The 26,711-nt window shown below is 30.4% G+C and overlaps 2 protein-coding genes across 3 annotated transcripts in view; one reads left to right on the forward strand and one right to left on the reverse strand.

Annotated features, from left to right (window-relative positions):
• The window catches only part of LOC100199404 (uncharacterized), a 32,648-nt gene extending 31,543 nt beyond the window's left edge, over positions 1–1,105 (forward strand). Inside the window, exons 8-10 of the mRNA XM_065818196.1 lie at positions 292–566; positions 650–841; positions 941–1,105. Coding sequence (XP_065674268.1) covers positions 292–566; positions 650–841; positions 941–1,015 — 542 coding nt within the window. The 3' untranslated portion in view covers positions 1,016–1,105. The remainder of the gene's footprint in view (positions 1–291; positions 567–649; positions 842–940) is intronic.
• A 5,285-nt stretch (positions 1,106–6,390) lies between these two features.
• Positions 6,391–26,711, reverse strand: part of LOC100200623 (scm-like with four MBT domains protein 1) — an 81,221-nt gene continuing 60,900 nt past the window's right edge. For both annotated transcript variants that reach the window (XM_065817765.1, XM_065817766.1), the window contains 6 exons: positions 24,023–24,102; positions 23,701–23,935; positions 9,090–9,123; positions 6,966–7,915; positions 6,721–6,872; positions 6,391–6,645 (listed from right to left, as the gene is read on the reverse strand). In XM_065817765.1, the coding sequence (XP_065673837.1) occupies positions 6,469–6,645; positions 6,721–6,872; positions 6,966–7,915; positions 9,090–9,123; positions 23,701–23,935; positions 24,023–24,102 (1,628 nt within the window). In that variant the 3' untranslated portion in view covers positions 6,391–6,468. The remainder of the gene's footprint in view (positions 6,646–6,720; positions 6,873–6,965; positions 7,916–9,089; positions 9,124–23,700; positions 23,936–24,022; positions 24,103–26,711) is intronic.

Consider the following 26,711-nt stretch of genomic DNA (forward strand, 5'->3'; position numbering starts at 1 on the left):
GAAAAAACACATAATGTATATTTATATAGAGTAGTTGTATGTACTATTTTTTGGTAAAAATTGTTTATTGGATATCACGCTTTTAATGTGCTGGCTATCCAACGACATGTGTTGGATATATTACTAAACGTACTGTCGGATATCTTACTGAATACTAGACAGCTTTTTACTCTAAATAATTTTGGCTTTTGGTAAATATTGAATACACAAGACAAATGTAATAAGTAAAATATTCATAAATTGGTGTATCTGCGAATCTGCGCATACCTTAAAATAATATGATTTCTTTAGAGCATGAAAGAGCTATTACAGATAACCCACCCCCTAATCATCCAAATTCCTCGCAGCAGCAATGGATGAAAGAACTTCTTTTTATTACTGCTGATGCATGTCACAGTGAACCTACTGAATCGGTTATTAGCGAAATAGGTTCTGTAGCATTTGACAGGAGAATAGAAGATAACTCTTCTTTAAATTCACCTCGTCTACTCACTCCAGTCCATCACGGAATGCATGATTATGATGATGACAGCGAGCCCTCGAGGATAAAAAAAATGAGATTTCAAGTATTTATTTTTTTAATTAAAAATAGCTCTAAATAAGTGTATAGGCTAATTAATTTAATAAACCTGTTTTAATTTTTTTTTAGGTACCAGATATTTCAATGTTCAGTGTTATAGGCGAACATCGCTTTTGGTGCCCTTGGGTCTGTTCTACTGAAAGGTTTACAGATCACGAAACGTCACTATCCGACTCTACTGCATTTATCAGTTCTAAAAAAATTCCTGGCTGGAAATACGTATTATATCAGTTGTTACCTTATAATCGGCCGTCGGCATGTGTAAATATATTAATATTTAGTTATTTATATTAATTTTAGAGTATTATATATGTATAAGATCTAAAATGCAAAATTTCATAAATCGTTTTTATCTTTTAGTCGACACAACGCCATGAAGCTTGGCGATATGTACGCTCCACGTTAACAGAATGCATCTCGAATAAAATTACGTAAAAACAAAATTTCAATATTTAATTTAAAATTTATATAAAAAAAGTGTTACTTGGCATGATTTTTTAATTAGATTTTCATCAGGTTCTCTCAGTAATTTTGTTTTTTTCAAAATTAAAGCACATGGCTAAAAGTTCAATGCGCCTTCGGTCGACGTCCGGTTTCCCTAGCTCTGTACCGTTCCCAATAACAACTTCAATGGGAAACTTTTTGTTACAAAATTCACCTCCCTCTCCTTTCCCAATGCATAAATTTTTTAAATCGTTTAAAACAAAAAAATCTTAAGCTAATTCGACATTTCTCTGTTAAATATAATACTGATTTTAATACTGGCGAAGTTCGACGCTTTTGTCAAGTTTTAGGAGAGATACGTTAAACTGCAATAAACGAGATGTATAGTCAAACCACGTAGGTACTTGCTGTCTTAAATTACCCCACCCCTTCTTCCCTTTATCCCATCTCCACTGTAGCTATTTGTAGGTTTTTTAGTACCCTTTTATCCAATATAGCGTACGTACTTAATAAAAAACAACATCCCAGAAGTAATGGTTGTGAGGCAACAATATTGATACCGTGAGGCAGAAATGTTAGTGGTGAAGTTTAATGACGATTAAAACTATTAATAGTAATGAGGCAATTGCTTGGGCTATTAGATAGTGTTCTGAGCACTATCTATGCTTTGAGTCAAGTTCTTTAACAAATTTAAAAATGACTCAAGTACGAAAAAACTATAAAACACAAAAAACCATCGTCGTCACCAAGTCCTCTAAACCTATTATTTACTAATATTCGTGGTCTTCGAAGTAACTTTTCTTCTTTTGAGTCTTATCTCTTGCAAAGTTCACTAGACCTACTTGCTCTTTGTAAGACTAATACGAGTTCGGCTGTCTCATCTTGTGATATTAGTGTTGATCGTTACCTCCCTTTAATTAGTAAAGACTCCAATAGTCACATGCTTGGGCTGGGCATTTACATTCGTAAGAATTCACCCATTTGTCGGGAATCCACCAGCGATTCATTTGTGTGCTTTCGTTAAGCACCACTTTACTCTATTGCCTTTCTTTTTATTCTATATCGCTCTATACAAGATTTTTGAATCATTAACAAAACTTAATCTCTCATCTTAAATATAATAACTTACTTTCTGATCATCAATATGGATTTCGGCCTTCTCTTTCTACAGCTGATTTGACAACAGTAATAACCGATAGGTTTTATCATGCATTAGATAGAGGTGGAGAGATTAAGGCTATTGCTCTTGACATTTCTAAAGCTTTTGATAAAGTTTGGCATGCTTATCTTCTCCATAAACTTTATTCTTACGGTATATCAGGTAACATCTTTAAGATTATTAAATCTTTGCTTTCCAATCGTAGCATAAAGTTTGTCCTCGATGGACAGTACTCTTGTTCATTTCCTGCAACTTTAGGGGTTCCTCGGGGTGCTATCCTTGGCCCTATACTTTTTTTAATTTACATTAACGATCTTCCAGATATTCTCACATCTAAGGTGGTTTTGTTCACTGATGATACTACCATTTATTCTTGTCTTAAAAAAACCTAAAGATGTTGTTACAATATATTGATAGTTTCCTCGTTGTAGCTTTGTCGCTAACTACTAGATAACGACAATTCCATAGATACGATGTGACGATAGCTAGGTAACTCAATAGTGATATGTATATATAAATTACAGGTTTTTAGCTAGCAATTTGAAAACAATTTGTTGGTAGCTATATACCGTAGTTTTGTAGCCTCCTAAAATATAACTATAAATCTATAAGTAGTCAATATCGCTAACTTTACAGCTGTGGGGTACACATAACAACATTTTAGTCAGAAATTACTATTATTATATTATTAAAACAAACTTTTATATAACGACAAGTCTGTACCTATTTGATAGCTACATGTTGTAGCTTTGTACCTATTAACATGGTTGTTTTAGATAGAACCTTGTTTTAGATACAACCTACGGTTGTTTTAGATAGAAAAATACCTAAATAATAAAAATTAAGACAAGATCTAACCACAAGTAAAAAATAATAAAAGCTTTGGTGGTATAAATAGAAGTGTGGCGTTATCTCTTAACTTATATTGTGTAAAGTTAAGTTAAAAAGCAACCTGTGACTTTAGTAATTAAAGTTGTAATTCGTATTAGTAATAGTAGTAATATGACAAACAGTTAGACAGTCCAAAAGACTGTCTAACTATTTTGTCACAAAGCACCGCGTAATTGGATTTATTAAGGAAGTTTCAGCAGTTCTTTACCGTTGTTGCTTTTTTAACAAGAGCGAGTGTCAAACCTCAAGCTTTTTCATTCTAAAGCTTTCCTACCGAAGCGCTGCACCACGCTCAAAGAAATGCCAAAAAAAAAATGTTTATGTTTCGCCAAGCAACAATTAAATAAAAACTATTTAAAAATAAACAATAAAAACCTGGCATTTTTGGTATGTAGTCACGGCAATAAATTTTGTTTCTGAAAAGATCAACTCTTTACAAAAAGAAATTCGCAATAACTCAGGTGGATCAATATTCAAAGAAAGGCTGCCATCCCAGTACACAACATAAATTCGAAGTTGATATTTATGCACTGAATGCATGAGAATCTAAAAAACAAAAACAATTGCAATGATTTTTTTTTATATTTTGCCTAATTTTTAGTTTACGCTACAAGAAAGGAAATAACATCAGGAAAGTGATTTTCACTTCAAAAATCATATGCACTTTTTGTGTTGCTTAATGTGCACTTTTTGTGCTGCCAATTTGTTAAAAGGTGCCGCCAAATTTCAAGGGGAAAGTAGGATTTAAAATGTCTATTACTTTTCGGTAACCCCAAATATCAACAACAGTCAAAAATAAATGTATACATGAGTTACTAGGCTCACGGTGATTTAAGCCTGTTATTTTATTGTGAGCATGCGCATAAGTTACGTTTGATAAAGTTACGAAAAAAAATGGCGATTAGATTTTTCGGCAAATAATGAAAATTTGTTTTTTATTTGTTATTAATGAGGTACAAATTTCATATGAATAAATAAAGACAATACATTTTTGGAATTTTATATCGTTAAGTGTTTAACCTAAATCGTAAAAATAAATAAGAAAATATCTCAGTTCAAAATTAAAGGTTTTTTAAGTTTAAAAACTAAACATCTGTCATAAAAGTATCAAAATAAAAATGGCTTTTACTGTTCGTTTTACGCATATTTTGACGTTTTGTTAACTTGATATTTGTTGGTAATATTTGGAGGCACACTTTAAAAATTTGGTGGCACATAAACGTACCGTTGCAAAGTGGTTAAATATCGCTGCATTAAGGTATTCATATAAAATACCTTCCAGCTCTGGTGAGAATGATTTCTGCTCCAAGTTTATTGAACTCTTCCCATAGCTTCTTTCCTATTAAATCAACTTTAACCATATTTATAAACTTATCAAACCATGGATGCCCTGAAGGGAACGAGCGTAATGATAAACGTAAATAACTTAACTGAGGAGACAATGCGTGTTTTAATAATTCTGATGTTACGCGAGAACTCTCCTTAAAATTGTCGCTAGTAACTAAAAGGCTTTCTTTAGTAAGTTTTGACATAGGTTCATCATTGAAATCGTTTTTAGATAGATTGTATTTAAAGTGACGCTTTAAATGCAGCCTCGGTACATTAATGTATACGTTTTTAGAATGCTCTTGTTTGATTGTTTCTTGGTACTTTGACGATTTTGAAAAATTTGTTTCTAAATTTGGTGAAATATTCGCTTTATCTTCTTTTTGGATATTATTTATCTTTTTTCTCTGAGAGCATGAAGCAGAATTCGTCGAATAAGGCATTTGAACTTTGTTGCAGTAACGACCTGGCTGAAAATTATAGTGTTCCATATATATTGGCGCAGCGTTCATTCCGTTATGATCTGATCTGTAAAGAAAAACAGGGTCAGAGTTTTTTTAAAAATTTTTCGGATTATATTTATTCACCATTGTTGAATCATTTAAAAATTTGGAAACTAAACGCAGCGATTGAGGTAAACACACATTTGATCCTAAAGGATACCTAGCTCCCACACAATTTATATCTTTCATTTGTATAAGTCTTGGCTTTGAAATATACAAATCTTTATAAGGATACTCCTGTACTCTCGTTGGTAATTTAGTTAATAAATTATTACTGGTTATGGTGTTAGTATCTTCATCAGCGTCAGGAGCTAAGGGGTTTGTTAATTCTTTGCCGTTTTTATTTGACCAACGAATAACTTCAATGTGAAGTGAATGCGCTTCAGCGATAGAAAGTGACATTTTTAGAACTTCTCCATCTGATAACAATAAAAAAACGATATTAAAATAGTAAAAAGATTTCTCTTTCTTTAGCTTTAAGCTTCTTCTTATCAGTAAATAATCTTTGTTGTGGTTCCTCTATAGAAAAAATTTTATATTCTTTTTTAATAATTTATATAAGCAGCGTAACCGTTATTTTAGCGCGCGCGCGGAGGATGGGGGGTCATTTTTCTAATTATTGAGAAAAAATATTTATGAAATACATTGCACAGCTTTGAATTGTAAAATAAGTTAATATTTTTCTTAAGGAAAAATCATTCCTTAACTCCATCATGCTATGCGCCTAATAGAAAAGTCAGTTAATTAACTGTTAAAAATAACTTAGCTTAATTCAAAATTATTGAAAAATTTTCGACGTTTGTCATAGTAGCGCCTCTATGTGACTTATTTAAATAGACCAAAAAATTTAAGATGAGGTCACAAGGAGATTGCTATCATTAGAAAAAAAAAAATCTTGAAGGATTAAATATTTTTACAGTCGAGCTCGAGGAGAAAATATGTAAATGCAACCGTCGCGTACCAGTTGCGTTTAAAAAGACACGAAAACTAAACTACAATATGAAATTCTGTTGATCAATCTGTTTGAGAATTGAATTCGGGCCTTCGCTCACAAAATTTTGAAAATCCAACTTTAAGATAATTATGTTTCTTTTTAAACTCAATATAAAGTTCTTTCATATTGACTAGAAGAAGTCGTTTTTGGATGTGTTGCTTTATATAATCTACTTTAACTGAAGCAAACTTGTTTTTTCCTGAACAAACCCTTGAATATTCATCGCATTGATAGAACTGAACAACCTCTGTAATTACATCTTCGCTAAGTTTTCTACCCAATTTTGGAGAAAGTTTTGATAGTATTCCGCTTTTTTTTTCTTAATTTTCTGGCTTGTACTACAGATCTTTGTGAAGTCAAAAAATACTTCTGAGTTTCTCTATTGACCAACTGTTTGAAGTGACATTCTGTTTGAAAATTTGAATTTGAAATTTCTTGTTTTTCAGTTATGATGCGACAGTAAAAAGGAAAGAAAATAAAAAGAGAAAAACTCGATTTAATAGTTTGCATCACTACTTTTTTTACAAAGAAAAAAAATATATATATATATATAACAAGCGATAAAAAAACATTAGTTTTTTGTAGAATTTATCGATTTCGTGCTCTTACTGCTCAGATATGCGTCATTTACAAGCTCTTGCAACGTAAAAATATAATCATGAATCTTCACCGCTGGCCCAAGTTGGATTCCAAGAATATGGTGGATTTCTTGTACAGTGAGTAGCAAAAGTGAGTGACCGTCCACTTCCTAAAATACGTGTAACTCCAACAGAATTATTATATTAAAGACATTTAATAATAAAATTAAAACAGTATCTCTTACTTGTTGATAAAATAGGTTAGCGTATTTTTGAAAAGAAGCATTCTTAATAAATTGTACAACTTCGCTCTTTGTCCATATCAAAGGATTGCTAGGCAAATCTTTGCACATCTTTCGAATTTTGTTGCATCGATTTCGCAAAATTTCACTTAAACCTGCCAATGAATTAAAAAAAATGTCTTATAGGAAACCGCCTATCTAAAAAAATTTTTTAAAACAAAATTTAAAGAACGAGCTTATATTCTCACCAGAGTGCGAACGCGCCATATTAGACAACGTATGCATGTCTTCTACACTGGTTCGTGGTTTGCTCGACACACATGGAAAGCTCGTATTTTGTTGAGCTACTTGTACAGGAACCTTATTTGCTTCTTCCACGTTTAACAAACAATCTGAATTTTCTTTTGTTAGCGTGACAACAGAACTAAGAGAACAACTGTTTTTTTTATTATTAGTTTTTGACAAATCAATAGGGTCTCCCCTGGTACCATCACTACCATTTTTTTCAGTTGATTCAACAATCGCACTTGACTTTCTTGAACCAATAGATAAATGTTCAATATTTTGATTTGTACATTGATGATCGCTTTTGGAATTGTTTTTATATTGTTCTATTAATTGTGATCGATTGCTACGTCTATTAGAGCGCAACATAGCAACAACGTTGCTTAACGAACGGCGGTCCATACCATGCAATGACGAGTTCTCCTCAATGGATGCTCCTTGGTTACCGTCGTTTTCTTTAACTTTTCTATTAAAATCGTCTTCTTCTTTTTTGTTTAATTTAAGTGGTTTAAGACGAATATAACTAAAGAAGTCCAAATGTGCTTCATTATATCTTGAAAAACATTTTTCATTTGTTATCAAAGTATCTTCATCTTCATCGTCTATTGTTACAATTTGAGCCGGCAGACGTCCTTCTGCGTCAAGATGAAAGTATTTTTTTATACTTGTTTCCGAATTATATTCTTCAGCAAGCCGATTTATGCACACGATTGCAATTGATGTATCGACAATTTCACTTTTATTACCGTCACTGTCATACTTTTCGCGTTTACGTGAAAAACCTCGCTTTCCTTTTAAATAATTTTGTGTTTTTCCTTTTTTTTGATCTTTCTTAATGTCTATCTTCCCTTCATTCGCTTTATATTTTCCTTTTCGCAATACTTCTAAACGTGTTTGTCGTGTTGCTGTTAGCCTAAAACAACGTTGAAAATAAAAACAACAGGTAAGACATTGCTATCGCAATAAAACGCTAAATAAAAAAATAATATTTTCACGAAATCTGGACATCGTTTAGATTAGGTTACTTAGGTCTCTATATAACAATTTACATATTTAATATATAAACATAAAAATATATAATTGTATGCTTTATTTTATTAACTTATATATAATGCTGTTTTATCCAAAACTATTTTTATTTGTAATATCTTTACTCAAACATACATAAATTTTAATGCATGTGCATTTCTATCGTTTTTCAGCAATAACTTTAAATCAAAGCCAACCGAAAAAGCAAAGCAATTAGAACCTCTTTTGTTAACCAAGCGTACATTATTTAAGGATTTTTTTTTTGTAAACACTCGTGTTTCATAATTATTTATAATCAATTATGTTATTTAATAAAAATAGTTAGGAAACATTTAAAATCAATATCTCATACGAGCACGCTTATTTTGTGTGGGCAAAGTTTGAACTATATTACTGCTCAATAAGTTTTACTTCGTCCTTTACTTAATAAAATAGAATTTTCTTTAAAATGGTAATCATATATGTATCAATTACTTTATAATATTTTCTTTATGATTGTATGGTTATCAATGAAGAAAAGTATTGTATATTAACCTTATTAAAGAAAATATTAATAATAGCATATCGTTTGTATGCAGGAGAAAGTCCATTTTTGGCAGTATGGAGTTATTTATACCACTATTTAGTATTTTAAATTCTCTATCGTTTGATATACCACACAAATTTAATTTATTTTAATAAATTAATTGATATACCACACAAATTTAATTTATTTTAATAAATTAATTGGTATACCACACAAATTTAATTTATTTTAATTAATTAATTGATATACCACACAAATTTATTTTATTTATTTCTTGAGTTTTTTTATTCCAACTATTACACAAAAACTTATTATTTTAACTATTACGCAAAAACTTTGCATTTGCCTCGTATACCAACGATATATTCTTTAATAATATCTGATAAAAAATATGCTTTTTAAACTCAATACTTCATTACGCCTAAAAATCTAAAATCGCATGAATGAAATAAATAAAAATTTAAACGATCAACTTAAAGTAAAGAAATAGAACACGCATGCGCGTTTTAAAACACAAAAGTGAAAACCGTACCTTAAACTTGAAATGCGATTTTTTTGCTCCAAAGCTAAAAGCAAACAAATTTAATGTGCTTTAATTTAAACGTTATTTAATAAGAGATGTAAACAATAAAAAATTACACTACACAAATAAACAGAATATTCAAATAAAATATAAAGTTATAATCTAATTTAAATTTTTTTATTTAAGAATTAACATACCAAGTATGTATACCAAAACGCGGTTTGACTAATTTCAATAAAAAACAAACAAACAAAAAGCAATTGAACAAACGGTGTTAATTACTCCCCCTATTAAAAACAAACGTCACAGAACAGAAAATGAGTAAATAGGATAAGCTTGAAATTGCGAAGCATTTGACAAACAGCGCTGTTCACAGTTTGTTTAAAATTAAAGAATTAACTCCTTAAAAGAGGGGGAGAAAATGAAGGTACTGCAGTAGCTAAAACACTTTCGCTTTCACAGTAGTCATAAAATATTTGATAAAAAGTAAACTTTGTGCACAAAAGAATTTCTTTTGTATATTTTTAAAGATATAATTGTAAAAGCTTACAATAAGAATTATTATCAAATAATTGATTGAAGGCATTCTTTGACTTCCATTTAAAGCAATGCATAATGAAAAATATTAAGTCACCTGAAAACCATAATACAATTGAATAATGATACTCCTCTTGATTGAGGTTTTAACGAGCTAGCTCTACGAAATTGCAATAGTCTTTAAAAAAGAGTTTAAATAAGAAATGTCATAAAAGATTAAAACAAAAAAAAAACCGTTGAGAAAATAGAAAAAAAGTATTGTACCATTTTAATAAACAATCGATTACAGCACATTCTAAACTATGTAAAATCGATTGTTTATTAAAATATAATCGATTATAGTACATTCTAAACTATGTAAAATCGATTGTTTATTAAAATCTAATCGATTACAGCACATTCCAAACTATGTAAAAAAAAAGATAGGCATCTAAAACTTCAATTGATGTTTCAAACAGTTTTGTATAAGGCATAAAAAAACAAAAGAACTACTTATAAATAATTGCAATGTTATTCATTCATTTAATAGCTAAATAGTAACAACGGCAATTAATCAAATTAACAGTAAGTAGTATAAACAAAACATTTCAAAATTATTTGGATTATCGAGCCCAGGATCATTATTTTTGACCAATTTCAATGTAAATTTTTAATAGTAAATAAGAAAAAACTGAACAAAAATTAAATAAAAATGATTGAGTGAACTGTAAAAATGAAGGAGGAACCAGGAAGAATTTAAGTTGATAGTGTAGCAACTTTTTTAGATTTTTTAAAAATATTTTTTTACACTTTCCGATAAATACTAAAAGAAAACGTTTAGGCCTTCTTGCAAATTAAAAAGAAGCCCTTAGACCTTCTTGCAAATTAAAAAGAAGCCCTTAGACCTTCTTGCAAATTAAAAAGAAGCCCTTAGACCTTCTTACAAATTAGTTTTTGCACATCTGTTTCCTATAAAAAACGTTTCTTTTTACATATATTAAAATTTGTAAATTATAAAAAATTGTATATACGAGTAAATTATTGAAATAATGCAACTAATGTAGAAATGCAACAAAAATTAAAAATGGTTATAAATAATAGTTATCAAAATAATTTTATTCAAAGAAATTTGAAATTGAAATTTGAAATTGAAAATCAACTATTTTGAAAAATATAGTAAACATTTATAGATTGAAGTAAAAAATTTAACAAAAATACAACTTATTATTAAATCAATTTTAAATCAACTATTGTACTTTAAATCAATGAGATCTAAAGTACATTAGGTTGTTTTATTTTTTATGTTATTGTATTTTTTTATTTTACTATATTTTATAAGACTTTAGTAGGTTCATTCTTTTAAATATATATGATACATTTAATTCAAATCCTAGTCAGTGCTCAATTTCCCCACATTCACTCTTAGGTGCTTCCGATCACGGTTTGATCTCTCTAAAACTAATATCTAATTCTTCTTCATCATCTAAATCCCCTTAACATTGTGCCTCTTACAACTACCTTGAAGCTGACTGGGACTCTTTCCTTGATTTTCTTTGTGATAGCCCTTTGGTAGAAATCTTTCGCCTTTCTGCTGACAAATGTGCTTCTTAAATAACTTCATGGATTCAGGCTGGTATAGAATTTTCTATTCCCTCTTGACGATTCCAGGTCAAGCCTCACTCTTCTTCATGGTTTTCCTCACATTGTGCTGCTGCAATTTCCAATCGAAACAGTTACTTCCATATCTATCAGCAAAACAATTCTTCAGAAAATAGACATCTGTTTATTACTGCTAGAAACCATTGTAGAAAGGTTTTGTCTAATGCCAAAGCCTGCTATTTTCAGGTCATGAAATCTCGTATTTCACCACAAAAGTTAGGCTCTCCTGATTTCTGGAGAATCTTTAACAGTATCAATAATAAGGGGAAATCTTTAATTCTACCTCTCTTGTATGGTTCAGACTTTATCACCTCACCTAAAGATAAAGCTGAATTATTTGCTAAGAACTTTTCATGAATAATATCTCTTGATTCCACTAGTTGCGTTCTACCTGATTTTGCCATCAAACAGGTTGATCCATCGCTTGACATTCATATCACTCCAGCTTCTGTATCTAAAGTGATTTCCTGCTTAGACTTTTCTACAGCTTGTGGTCCCAACAACATACCTGTTATTGTCTTGGAGAAGACAATAACAGGTATGTTGTCCTTGTTCTCCGGTCATTATAGCTGTCATCTATACTTTCAAAACTTTACTTAACACTTTTTAATACTTTTGTCACAACAAAAGCTTTGGTATAGAGTTAATCCTTATCTCACTTTGCTAAAAGATGAACCATTAAGAAATAAAATTTCTAGAACATTTAAAAAAGTCTTATCTGCAGAGCGGATTAAATCAAGAACCCATCGGCCCAGTATAAGCTGGCTAGAAAAGAGACTGGAAACTGCTTGACATTCATATCACTCCAGCTTCTGTATCTAAAGTGATTTCCTGCTTAGACTCTTCTACAGCTTGTGGCCCGGACAACATACCTGTTATAGTCTTGCAGAAGTGTTCTCCGGAGCTGTCATCTATACTCTTAAAACTATTCAATAAGTGCTTATCAGAGTCTTGTTTTCCAGTCTGCTGGAAAGCTGGATCTGTTATCCCTATTTTCAAAAATTCTGGAGAGCGATCTGATTCATCTAACTACCGTCCTATTAGTCTTCTACCTATCATAAGCAAGGTTTTTGAATCTTTAATTAGCAAACATTTAATCTTGAATCTAATTTTAAAAACTTACTTTCTGATCATCAATCTCTTCTTGAATCTAATAACTTACTTTCTGATCATCAATATAGATTTCGATCTTCTCGTTCTACAGCTGATTTGCTAACAGTAATAACCGATAGGTTTTATCCTGCATTAGATAAAGGTGGAGAGGTTAAGGCCATTGCTCTTGATATTTCTAAAGCTTTTGATAAAATTTGGCATGCTGGTCTTCTCCATAAGCTTTCTTCTTACGGTGTACCAGGTAACATCTTTAAGAATCCTTCCTTTCCAACCATAGTATAAAAGTTGTCCTCAATGGACAGCACTCTTCATCATATTCTGTAACTTCAGGGGTTCCTTAAGGTTCAATCCTTGGTCCTATACTCTTTTTAATTTACATAAACGATCTTCCAGATATTCTCACATCTAAGGTGGCTTTATTTGCTGATGATACTACCATTTACTCTTGTCATGATAAAAAGCCAACACTCTCTGATTTCTTGGAGGGGGCATTTGAGCTTGAAAAGGATCTCAATTCTGCTACAGCATGGGGCTCACAGTGGCTAGTGAACTTTAATTCAGATAAAACCCAATTTTTTTCAGGCAATCTTTACCGCAATAATTTAGATCTTCCTATATTTATGAATGGCAATGTACTCGATGAGTCAAATACCCTTCGAATTCTAGGAATGACTCTTACTTCCGATCTTTTTTGGATACCATATATCAAATCCATTGCAGAATTAGCATCCGCTAAGGTGCATGTCTTTATCGAGCTTGACACTTTCTTACTTCGGATTCTATTCTCTATTTCTATAAATCTCAAATCTGTCCTTGTATGGAATACTGTTGCCATATCTATGATGAATCTTCTAATGATGCCCTTTCTCTTTTAAACAAGGTGCAAAAACGTATTGTAAACATAGTTGGACCTGCTCTTGCAACCAATCTCCAACCATTATCACATCGTTGTAATGTTGCTTCTCTTTCTTTTCTACTAATACTATAATAGGCACTGCTCTAAAGAGCTAGCATCTCTTGTGCCATCTACTAAAATTCATTGTGTTACTTGTCATTCAATTAAGTGTCATCCTTTTTCTGTGACTGTTCCTAAAAGCTCCAAAAACTCTTTGGAACTCACTTCCTTCATCTTGTTTTCCTGATTCATATAATTTGCAATCTTTTAAGTCGTCTGTCAATTGTTATCTTGCTCTACAATCTTCATCTTTTCTTGTCCAGTAACTTCCAACTCTAATAGTGGTTGCTTGCAGCCTTTTTGGAAGCGAAAATGGTTATGCAACTCTTCCTGTTATTTCCTAATGATGGTACAGCTCTAAAACACAGTTTAATGGTACTGAGGTAAGGTAATGTTTCTGGTAGTAAGGTTTCCCCAACTCTTTGGTTGCTTTCAGAGAGGTTGATTCCATCAACAGCTGTAAAAATATCAGAGTATTTACAATTCTGTGTTGCACATAGGTTGACATGGTGTCCCTGCTAGTACTTTTAGTGTGCATTGTAGGTGCTTTGTAAGCAGCCATTTCTTACAGCTTTGGATTATCTGCAGGACTGAAGAAACTGCATACCTCATTGTTATGATTGTCATGTACTATCTATGATTGAGGCAAACTCTCTAATAATTTAAAATATGGCAAAATTATCTAAAATATTTAAAATAAAAATCACCACTAAATGACTTCAATCTAATCTTCAAATATATCTCTTAGGAAATAACTTTAGATCAGTTGAATCTTACTTCTTGCAAAATTCACTATACTTACTTGCTTACTATATGTGAGATTAATTTGAATTCAACTGTTTCATCTTCTGATCTTAGTGTTAGTTATCATTTTTTATTGGTAAAGACTCCAATAGTCACATGCTTTGACTGGGCATATACTTACGCTTTAATTCACCTGCTTGTTGTAAAATCAGATTTGAATATCCTGTGAAAATTTTATTTTGGTGCTACTGTTGAGCATCTTTTCACTCAACCAATCATCTTTCTCTTTGTTCTTAATCTCTCTTCTTCTTCTTTTTCTTCTTTATCTTGTGCTTTTTTTGATGTTGTTTCTAACCAAATCAACCAAGCGTTATCTCTTTATTCATCAGCCGATATTGTTGTTTGCCTATCTGCTGATTGCATCTTCTATGCAATCTCCTAAATCTAGACAAGTATGGAAGCTTTTATTCCAGGTATGGAAGTTTTTGGTTATTCCAATTATAGAATACCTGGTTATTCTAGATAAATATGGTTACTCCAGGTATGGAATATTTTTTTCCTTCTTGCTGGTTTCATGTCCAGCCTCATTTACATGGTTTTCAGCTTCTTGTGCACATATCACATGGTTTTCAGCTTCTTGTGCAGTTGCGTTTTTCTAATTGTAACCATTCTTTTATATTTTTCATAAAAACAACTCTCTTTAGAACAAACGATTTTTATGTTTGCAAGAAATCAATGTTAAAAAGTGCTGTCTGATGCTAAACTCCAAAATTCTGTTTACTAAATCTTGTACTTTCTATGAAATGAGAGCCCTTTAGACAATCTTTAACAAATTTACTAAAGGTAAGTCTAACTATCCATCTCTAATAGATGGCTCTGATCTCATTACTAGTAGGTGGGGGAGAGGAGGAAGGTGGGGGGGGGGGGGGGGGGGGGGGGGGGGGGTTGTCCAAAATTGAATTTTTTCAGATTTTTTGTAGTTTAAAAACTTTTTTTTAATTGATTTTTTATGCTGATTTCGAATTTCGCAATGTTTTTACTTCATTATCAATATTTAGCCTTCTACTTCAATTTTAATAAAAGTGATAATTTTGACAAAACAATTTACTGTTAAATTAAATAAAATCATTATTATTTTCAAATATAAGCGATGTAAAACACATGGTAAATTTTTTTTTTCATTTTATTAATAAAACATGTTATCATTATGTCTAGTTATAAATAACACAAAAAATTAGACATTGCACATCATCAAGATAGTCTAATATTATTAATAATATGTTTCGACCTCTATTGAAAGTGCGAAATAACTTTGTGGAAGTCATCGTAGGTTATTGTGGATTGCTGTGATGACTTTCTAAGTAGAACTTTCAAATTAGTAGCATATTCTTCTATAGGTATAAGACGGTGCTTTTTTGTATTTTTATCAAAAATCATGATTTTAAATAGAGTTGATTTCCGCGGCAATGACCTACTTGTATCTCTAAAATAAATTACTTCATTCTTTAATCGTTTTTGGCATTTTATCAGATCTTGCTCTTTTTCAATATATTCACAGACATCTGATCCACTCATAAATGGGCCACCTTGTAGTTTTAAACAAGTTAAAATGGAATTTCTCCTGGACGCCTGATGTAAAGATTGTTGTTCTTTTTTAGTTAAGCCACTTTGTCTCAGTTGAATCTTTTGCTGGTTCTAACTGTATTCAATACTTTCAATTTTTCTAACAATAGGACCCATTTTCCGAAATAGTTCTAAATTATTTGAATCTTCATTTCTTAAATGGTTTGAAAATTTAAGAACATTACCACGTGAAACTGTTGAAAGTGACGGTTTTTTTCGAAGTCGATTACTATGAGTTCCACATCTGACGCTCAAGTTCAATATTATTTGTAACTGTTTTATCAACTCCAACGACTTGATTAAAAACATAATACTCATCAGTTAATCGATCATTGTATCTTTCTCCAAACCCATAATGCTTTCCTCTTTGGTGTTGAAGAACTATAGCTAAACTTTGCCGAACTATATTTGGAAGAATAATGCAATCATCGAAGTTCTTTGATGCGTATTTTTGAACTACATCAACAACTTCTTCAACAGCCTCTTCTTTAATGAAAGTCTCTTTGATACTCCTTGAACACATGGCTCTTTAAATTCAAAGAACTGTTCATTTATGACATCATTAGATAAGCTTGCATACATCTTGCTAAAGAATATTTACAGTTTAGAATGTGTGGCTATACCTTTAGTTTTACAGAAAAATGGTGAAATAACTTGCATTCCAAAAGCTGCTACCTTGACTAAAGTAACTATAATGTAATCAAAATTCATAGAATCTCGAACTAAACAAGCAAGTTTATTTGTGATATATTCATGTTGGTCTAAAAACTCCTTAAAGTCATCCCAGTGAAAGCAAACTATAGAAGAACATTTTGAAAGACATTCAAATCGAACATCTTTAAATTCAATAAGAAAAATATCTTTGTTTTTACGCTGCATAAAAGTTTTAAATTCTTTATGATAATTCCATGGTTTTTGAATAAAACTCGGACCAAACAAGTTTAGTACCTATGATAGAAAGGTTAAAGATAACATTTCCGTACTTTTGTTAATAGATATATCTAACAGAAAGCCTTTGAAAAGGTTATCCATATTCATTTCATTTTCAATTTGGTTTAGAACTTTTTCAATAGCTCTGTCAAAATCTAAAGCTGTATATGAAGTGCAAAACAGTTGACCTGCAGGAATTTCTCTATCGAGTATATCAGCTGTGATTTTAGATATTCCTATATTATGAACAGTATGTGTGGCACTGCGTGTTGGGAGTGTGTTAGAATCAATAAATGTGTTCTCAATAGCTTCACAATCATTTTTATCGTACTTAGATATACGGTCAGTTTCATCTGGAATTTTCCATTTTGTTTTAAAAATTTGATTGCCAATTACTTTCAGTGCAATTTGCATTTCCCTCATCAAGAATCCTTCTCCATCTAACTATGCACATGCATGGTAGATATCACTTAAGACTAAGTTTTTTGATTGTCGCACATTAGGTGAAACATAAGTATTGTGAAATCTTCAAATATTAATTTTGGTTTTGATCTCGTCATGTATGGCAGTTTTGGCTCACTTACATCAACAAACATAACTCTTTTTTTTTAAATTGGTTCAGTGTCTTTTTCAAAGAACTGATATTTGTTTTTTGTTAATTCTCTTTCAACAAATTCATCTTCGTCTGATAAACTGCTGTTTTATTTCTTATCTTTTCCATTTTTCTTTTGTCATTAATAACTTTTTGATGGAAAGTTTTATCAATATTTTGACATGTAAAATTCCTGTTACCGCGCATGTTTTCTAGATACGAGTTGTCTTCAGCATTCATTGAAATACCGAAAAACTTCTCTAGCTTTTCACAACGTTGTGGATTGAAGCAGAAAGTTTTTTAAGGGATTTGTTCATAGAAATACATCTACTTAAAAAACTATAACCTTGCTTGTTTTTGTCAACACCTTTTAAGTAGGGATATTCATTGATTTCACCTTGCAGACGTTTTAAAATAGCCTGATATGATATTGTGAAGATATTACGTTCTGTCCAATGAATTTCTACTAACTTTGCAACTCTTCGACAAGCACTTTTAAAAGATAATTTATTGTTGACTTTGATAAAGACAAGTGAAAGAACATCACTGAGTAAAGGCAACTTTGTATGATAAAATTTATCAACTACAGGGAGAATTTCTAAAGGAGTTTGCTTATTTTGATTTAAAACTATTTTGTTATTACGTCTTGTTACAATTTTTTTCATTTTAATTGATATCTAAATTTAGTTAACAATAATAGAAGCAAAGTATACTTTTGCAAAGTAAAACAAAAGCTGTTTTTTAAGCATTTATAAAGTTTACATTTTAACAAAAAAAGTTTTGTTACATTTTTTTTTTTAAACGCAACTATTATTCATTTTAATTCAAACTTATCCAATCAAAATTTAAATTGCATAAGTTTTAACATAAAGTTGCGTAACTTTATGCGCAAAATAACCGCTGAAAAGATTTTTCTTTTAAATGTTTTTTTTTTTTTTTTGTACCTTTAAAAATGTTTAAATAGAAGTAGAAGGCCAACCACAAAAAAATAGAAAAAACTGAACTGTTTTTCAAACTTTTCTAAAAAAATTAATAAATAATAACTGTTAAAAAAAAAAATATATAATTTTGGACCCCCCCCCCCCTATTATTACCTTGAAAAAATGTTTCCTTTAATTAATCTCTAAAATCTAATGGCCACACTCTTCCTGTCTCATTGTAATGGCCACACTCTTCTTGTCATTCCAGAGAATTTTTTTTGGTCCATTCATTAAAGTTTTACAAATTTTAAGACCAGAATTTTTTACAGAATTTTCAATTCGCGATCACTTAATTCGCCCCTTGAAGTGTTATGAAAATTTTTGAATTGCTTCTTACTAATCTCATTATTAAAGTCACACTTCATTGATTCTCTGTTGCTCTTAGTAACGCGTAACAGGTTACTAAGATTCCATTCTTGGCTCTGTGTTTTTTTTTCATTTATTTTAACATTGATCACCTTCCTACTAAATAATCACTAAGGTGGCTTTCATTGTTTATGATACAATTGAATTCTACTTAATTCTACTATAATAATAAAATAATTAAATTATAATATAATTAATACTCCTCTTACTCGTCTTAAATCTGGTTTCTCTTCTGTGACAGCTTGGGTCTTGCAGTAGCTTGCGAACTTAAACCCAGTTGCTTAAACCCACAAAACTTAGTTGTTTGCAAATAATTATTGTAATCTAATTGATATTGATGAATAGCCACACTCTTACTTAGTTCTAATTGGCATCTTTTTGGATTATTGTTCACTACATACCACTCATACTGACTCCTTAGGTTGCTTTTCTTTATCATACTTGCCGTTTCCTTACTACTGATTCCATTCTCTACCTCTACAAATCTCTTATTCATTCCTGTATAAAATACAATTGTCATATTTAGATAGGTGCTTCTGATGATGCTCTTTCTCTTTTAAACAAGAAGGTATGTTGTTGTACCTGCTCAATCTGCTAAGCCTGATCCACTGTCCCATTGTCATATAGTTGCATCTCTTTCTCTTTTCTACAAATACTATCATGGTTGTTGCTCAAATGAACTACCATCTGTAGTTCCATCAACCAAAACTCATTCTTGCTTGACTTGCCATTCAGTCAAATTGCATCCTTTTACTGTAATGCTCCTTCATACTCAAAAAACTTTTATTCAAATAAACTCCTTGCACGCCACATAACGCTTTGGAACTCTCTCCTAAATTAAAATTGTCCAGACTTAAACAATTTACAGTTTTTAAACCCTTCTATCAATTCTCATGTTTCTGTCAGTTTCATGCTCTTTAACAATATTCTTTGTTTTTTGTAAACTCCTCTTATATATTGGGTTGCTTGCAACCTTGTTGCAAGTGAATTGGTTTAAAAAAAAAAACTTTTGACAGCAAACATAAAAGATTAAAATGCATTTAAAATTTTTTGTTTTTAAATAAGTTATTTTCAATCAGACAAAATGTTATACTCTGTTATTGCTCATAAAAATTAAATTTTTTATTTTTGATTCATAACAACAACTCTTGAAACCCAAGAGGAAAAGTTCTTAAACAATGATTTATTAAGCTGACAGCAATTAAGTAAAAATATTTTTACATATAAAAGCAGCAAAATTTTACATATAAAAGCAAAGTAAACAAAATATTAGAGTAAGGCGAGGCAAGTTCGTCATGTTTTACTTTGACAAAATAAATATGCATATAAATAAGTAAACTTTTCTAGTTTAAATGCATTTTTTTATTAATTTGTGTCTCTACTTTGTTTATGTATTGAATCAAAATAAATTCTATACTTTTACATAGAACTTGATTTTTTCATCATCAAGTCATGAGGCAAATTCGTCAATTACACGGTGAATTTTTTAAATGAAATTCCTAACTATTGGTAAAGACAGCTTACCTAGGAGAAAAGAAACTTTGATATAAAGACTTATTTTTGAGGTAATAGTAGGATGATTTTCTTAATCTAGAATAGTAAACCCCTAAGTGATGTACATAGAACTACTGATAGCCTTCAGATAGCTACAGATTAGAGACTGGCCAACCGTCCTATGTGATCATTTTATTCGTTAATATCGATTATTTCGATTAATGATAAAAAAAAAAACCAAGTGATTTACAAAAGTTAATTAGAGCGAGTTTTCTATAAACGATTGTTCGACAAGAGACCGTCTAAATGATTAAAACGATTAATATTCATGAAATTTGATTTTTAATCGATTTGATTTTTTTAATTAAGGTAGCTGCAATAACTCGATTAAATTATTGTTCAGTTTACTTTTGGCTGTTGAAGTGGTTGTGCTGTAAAAAGTGAGAAGAAAATGCAGTCTTTGATTTGGCAATATTTCACAAAATGTGAAGGTAAGATTTTTGTTAAAGTATAATAAAAAAAATAAAGTGTATTTAATAATTTTTAATGATTTTTATCCTCATTCCACAAAATGTAAATGTAATACTTTTCTTTAAAGAAAATTAAATAATATTTAATGGTTTTAGCCTTTTTCCACAAAATGTAAATTAAGATTTTTCTTGAACAAAATAAACAATTCCATACTATTTTATATCTTAAGTTATTAATGAAAAAGCTTTTAATGTAACACAATAATGCGTATTGACTCTCCTTTGTAAGTACAATATTAGAGATGGGCCAATTCTGATTCCGATTCTCCCGATTCTCAAGAAATCATAAGAATCGCGATTCTCAACTTTTTTTAACAATTCCGATTCTTTTTTAAAAGACTTTTTAACGACTTCACTTCTTTTATTACTCCCTTGATAATTTAAGTTAATATATACACTCTTTGCCGTTGAGATTTTTTTTTGTTTAATTTACGTTAAATATTTACTTTCGCATTTAATATCATCGTTGAAGTTAAGTAACTATGAAGGAAAACCTTAACAACAGTAAACGTTAAAATTAAAAGTAACAGTTTATACTCTAAATTTCAGAGTCTGAACCTTCTTCTGCCACAAATTCTGACTCAACCAATCCTGGAAGAAACTCAGATTTAAATGAACTTGAAGATAATGCTTTAGCAGAGCAGCCAACACAATAGCATTCAAAAAAGAGGTAAAAATTCCTAAATCAACTTAAGCCTTGCCTCTTAAACAAACCAACAAAAATATCTAAACTAACTGAGAGACTTTTTGTTTGCCATCTTTTAATGTGTTTGTGATTTTTGTACAATAAATGTTAAAACAAAATGTGTTTCATTGTGTTTTTCATTTTGTGTTTTTCTCTTAAAATAAAAAAATATACTTTATCCAGTTTTTTATGAACAAGGAGTATTAGAAATTTAAAAAATCTAACTAGATTTAAAATGAATAAAATGACTAATTGTTAGACAATTTGATTAAAATGATTAATAGTTTACTCGAAACTGATTAAAACGGTCACACAACTTTAATCAAATTAATCATTAATTTTTTAATTTGGTTGGTCATTAATCAATAATCGTGGTTGTCCGCTCTCTACTACAGATAGATTTACCTTCAGAAAACGACAAAATAGAATTATTGAAAGTCAGTTTCCTGATTTCTAAAACATCTAAAAGGACGTCAATTGGTAAACTTTTTCTAGAAAATATTAAATAAGGATTTTGGTACAAATGAAAACCGTCTAACTGTGCTAGCGCGCAAAATAGCACTTTAAAGCAATAACAAAAATTATATCACTATGACTATTTAAGAATTTACAAGACACTTATATGTCTTTTGCCCACAGTTTGCATATTTATCAACTCCAAAACATCCACTGTGAAGATTGGCTTATATTGTATTATTATATATTGCCCACTGACTGCAACTTAAACATATAAGCCAATCTTTGTTTGCTTCTCCCCAATCAGCTGCATAAACGCAACAAAAGTCTTTATCAGTGATATTTTTTAGAATAAAACCACTAGATGAATATGGGTCAGCTGAAATCAGCTGAAAAATAAGTATTCTTTGTTTTTGTTTTGACTGATTTATCTTTTTTTTATCATTACTTCTGTTTAACACTGATCACATTTTTTATTGGAGCCTTTTTAGCAGGAGGCTCCTTAACATTATCTGGTCATGTAATTAGAGCAATATGATGTTTTGAGTGAGTAGGTTTGCTTTTTTTTAGAAGAAGATACAATAGTCCTTAAAATAGATAAATTTGGGTCTTCCTGGTGATTAGCCAAGGCCTAGGACCACATATTTTTTAACTACTTTGTTAACATAAGTGTCAAGTGGTTGAAGGCGATGTGTACTATGGGGTGGAAGCTTATTATTTCAATATCCATCTCTATTGCTAATTCAATTGCTTCAAAAATTAATCATTCAAAAATAACAATATCTTTTTCCCATTCACTTTTGTGAGAAACTCATTAAAATGATGTAAAAAGTCAATAAACATCTCTTGATCAATACATCCACTTTTACTGCAATCTACTTCTGTACCCAAAGTAAATTTAGATGATTTGGAATCTTTCTTCCTTTAAATATGAAAAATGGTAGTAAACTGTCACCTGCTGCATTGACAGTGGCCAGGTATGTTATTAGTGTACCACGTTCAACAATAGCTAACTTTTGTACCTCACGAGAGCACAAAACCACTTGGCACAGATGAAAGGCCGTTTTCATCACAATTATAAATCAAATTTTATATACTATTTATTCACTATATATACATTTTAGACTATACATTTTAATAAGCTTGTTTAAAACTTAAAAAAGTTTTAAAAGCTAACTGTAAACTAATATATTCTGAAAAGCCTATCTCTTATAGATAAAAACTAAAGCTTTGAAGTGTATTTTGAGCACAAATCGATTGTCTTTCAAATGGCGCTCCGTAGTTTAAAAATTAACGTGATCAAAGTATTACCTTTTCTTTAACAATGAAGTTGCCCCTCATTTGAGCTTGTGCTAACAATCATTACGAGGCAATTCCAAAAGGAAAAACATAGCAATTTAAATTATTATTTTAAAAATACTGTCATCGATCTATCAAAAAAATATACTTTGTGTTGAAAACATTGCGTATTTTGATTATTTTTCGACGATAGGCATTTAAGCAGAAAAATATTTTTCAACTTCAATGTTTACTCACAATATTTAAAGAATAATCGAAGGAAAATATATAAAACCTTTATTTAATAATGTTCTACAAATATCAGTTGAAAAAGTTTCGAAAAAACCTATTTAATAATTTTTTTAGTTTTTATGCATTATTTTATTAAAGCTGAGTCGCATAAGTGACAAATTCTTACTCTACTTTATAGATTTTATTAAAATCGAATACAAAATAAATCAAGATAAACCTTTAAAAAAAAAAGTTTAGAAAAAGTAGTAAATTGTATATAATTCAATAAACCTTTTTTTTAAAAACATTCTTTTGCTTTTTGAACTCTCTAGGTGTTAATCTCCCCCCTCCTTCTCTAATCTCAACACTCGAGGCTTAGTTTTTTTTTCTTGGTCTAGCGCAACTTTTCTTGGTCTACTTATGTGTAGATTAAATCAAAAAGTATTTTTAATTATAACTAAAACCTACTGTTGGGGCGCGGCCATTGCAACTCATGTCCAGTTCTTTCGCACCAGCCAACAGGGAAAAGATCATGACTATCATAGCTAAATATCTGATCAGTACGAGTGTCACCATCTATATTTAACCATAGATAAGTGCCTACTATCTTGGATATGGTGCATACACAAATATTAGAGAAATTTTTTTGATCAACAGCTTCTAATTTCATTCCAACTTTAATATTATCTGGTAATGGTTTTTCCTAAAAAAAACAACAGATAATTAAAAAAATAATAACAACAATTAATTAAATCAATTGATAAAACAAAGTAATTGAACCATAATATACCTCAAGAAAAAAATCTGACGGTACTGGAGTTGCTTTTGAATATTTAAAATACGCCTCCCAAGTAAATTTTCCATTATAACCTTATAAAGAAAAAAATTAACCTTTTATAAATTTTTATAAACTTTTCAAACTATCAGAAAATAATTTTATTCAGAACTTAATTTTTAACTTTAAAACTATGTTATGTGGAAAAACTCGACTTTCAATTATTTGTGTTTTTTCTTAAATATTCAGAAGTGTAAAATATTTTCTGAAATACTTATTTTTGAACTGATTTTCAAGTTTTTAAGTTGATTGTTTACAAAAATCTTTTTAAAAACAGCAGTATTTAAGAGTAGAAGTTTTAACCAGGGGGTTGTAAAAAACAGGTTTATAACAACCTTTTTCTCTAAACAATTAATTTTATTTAAACCAGTCATTGAAAATGGACCTTAGTTGGCAAAAGTGAGAGATCAAAGACTTTATTTTTTATGGTAGGCAAATAACATTACAACACCCCTTATTTAACAACTGTTCACGCAAGCTTCAATTGGGGCTTTTAACCACATGCAGCGGCATATATATTTAACATCCTAACTTCAATCATTTTTGTCTAAAAATTTATTTTCTTCTAAATGAAAATTTTATAGCCTTTATAATGAAAGTAACCAAGTTAGATATTTTTTACAACAATTGATGCAATTTGTCCTTCCCTTAAAGAGTACATTAAAATCGGATTTATAAAGGTCTCAATTGTTTAAATCTTAAAAAAAATGATTAATTTATATTTATAACATACAACTTTTTAAAATTACTCTTAACAAAGTGTACAATAATATATACAATAATCTAATTTCATTGCATTTTTTCTTGTTTTCGGTTCTCCTTTGGTTTTTATCCAGAATAAAGTTATGTCTTTTCACCCGCCCATAAATATTTTTAGAAACTTCAGATGTGAGTTTTACAGTTCTTTCTACCAATTGGGAATTGTTTGGCAGGTCAGTGAGAGAAAGTTTATTACCAGTTTGAATAGATTGTAGTAACTCATTTGAAGAAACAAAAACTAAAGTAGGAACCTCAACTTGTATTAAAGAAACCACAATTAAGTCTGTCCAAATATCAGCTTTAAAGTTTAGGAACATAACTGTCTTAGCTTGATTTTAGGTTTGAAATCTGGATCAATTTCCCTGGATAACTTATTCTGCAGGATCTTTAAAAAAAAATTTTTTAACGTTAATTCACCTCCCCAAGGCCAAGAAGGCCATTACAGACAAGGAGACTACTTAATTGTGATTAAAACCCTCTCTCAACACTATCAAACAACTCTAAAACAGGAACCTTGATGAACAAAGCTGCTGCACGGAGAAACAAATTGAAGGCAGTACTACAGGGATGTGGTGGGGATTGAACTCAGAACCTCTCTCTTATGAAGTGAGCACTCTATCACTACACCACTGCCGCATTTGATTAAGGGCAGGATTTCTTACAACTTTTTCATCATCTAGTAAAATACCATAAAGAAAGTTTTCTTGACAGCAGCAGGAGTCACCCTGAAGATTTTTCAATACAATCCTTTAAATTCTGTTATCCTTTTATTGATCAACTGTATTGTTTTATGAAGAAGGACATAGAAGAGTAAACCTGAATTATGTATTTTGTGATGCAGTTTAAATCATGTGTAGGTATCTCAGTTCTTGCATAATTCTTAAAGCAAAAATTAGCCACCACGCATGGCAAATTGGGCTAGGTTTCTTGGTAGCATACTTTGTAGAAACAAAACCTTTAGCTATTACAATACAAAACTCATAAAGTTTACGCTAGTCTGTACTCAAATCACAAACAATGATGATATTTACATACAACTCTATCTCATAACCTACGGAAACAAACTGAATTAAAGGTTGTTCATGCATATATGTTACATGCTTGTTAGCCAGGGCGTTTATACTTTTTAAAGTCATTGGTTTTTCCATCTAAGTAGATATAACATAGCGAAGTGGTAGTTCACACTAGTGAAACAAACAACCAGTGTAAGAACATGTATTGTCAAGAACAATTGCTTCTAAACTTTCAACACCATTATATTCAGTTAGAACATCTAATGTTGCAGAAGCTATTGTACTACCTTTACCAGTTTCTATTATAACATGTGTCAGATAATTACCAGAAAAAGTCATTTTTACAAGTAAAAGTGAGATGATGTTTGTCTTTGATGGTTCGATAGAATACAGGCTCCCCATTACACTTGTATTTCGTTGCATGAACTAATGAATTTTTGTCTTTTTTTCCTTCCAAACCAAATACTTTTAATTTTAAAACTTCTTGACAGTGCTTAGTGTCAATTAAATTAGACACTTGTGCTTTTTCACAAAATACCTTATATTCAGTTATCTAAGATTTTTTATTATTAGTTACTACTCCATAGTCTATTAATACAGCTGTTACAGCTGTAGCAAGATCACTAACTTCTTATTGCAGCCTTAACCAAATTAGTTAAATCTATGCAATTTCTACCCTCCAAACTTTTCACTTTCAGCAATATCTAAACTTGAGGATTCAACACTAACACTATCATCTGAACCAAACTTCCAATGCTGTTTGAAGGTTTCTATGTCTAATTTGCTTTCCAGTGGCCTCTTTTTCTTCTCTAATAAACTTTTTTGCAACCCTTGATGCCTCTACTTGATCCAAATAGCCCAATTTCCAACTT

Source organism: Hydra vulgaris, chromosome 14, assembly GCF_038396675.1.
Source record: "Hydra vulgaris chromosome 14, alternate assembly HydraT2T_AEP".
Lineage (NCBI taxonomy): Eukaryota > Metazoa > Cnidaria > Hydrozoa > Anthoathecata > Hydridae > Hydra > Hydra vulgaris.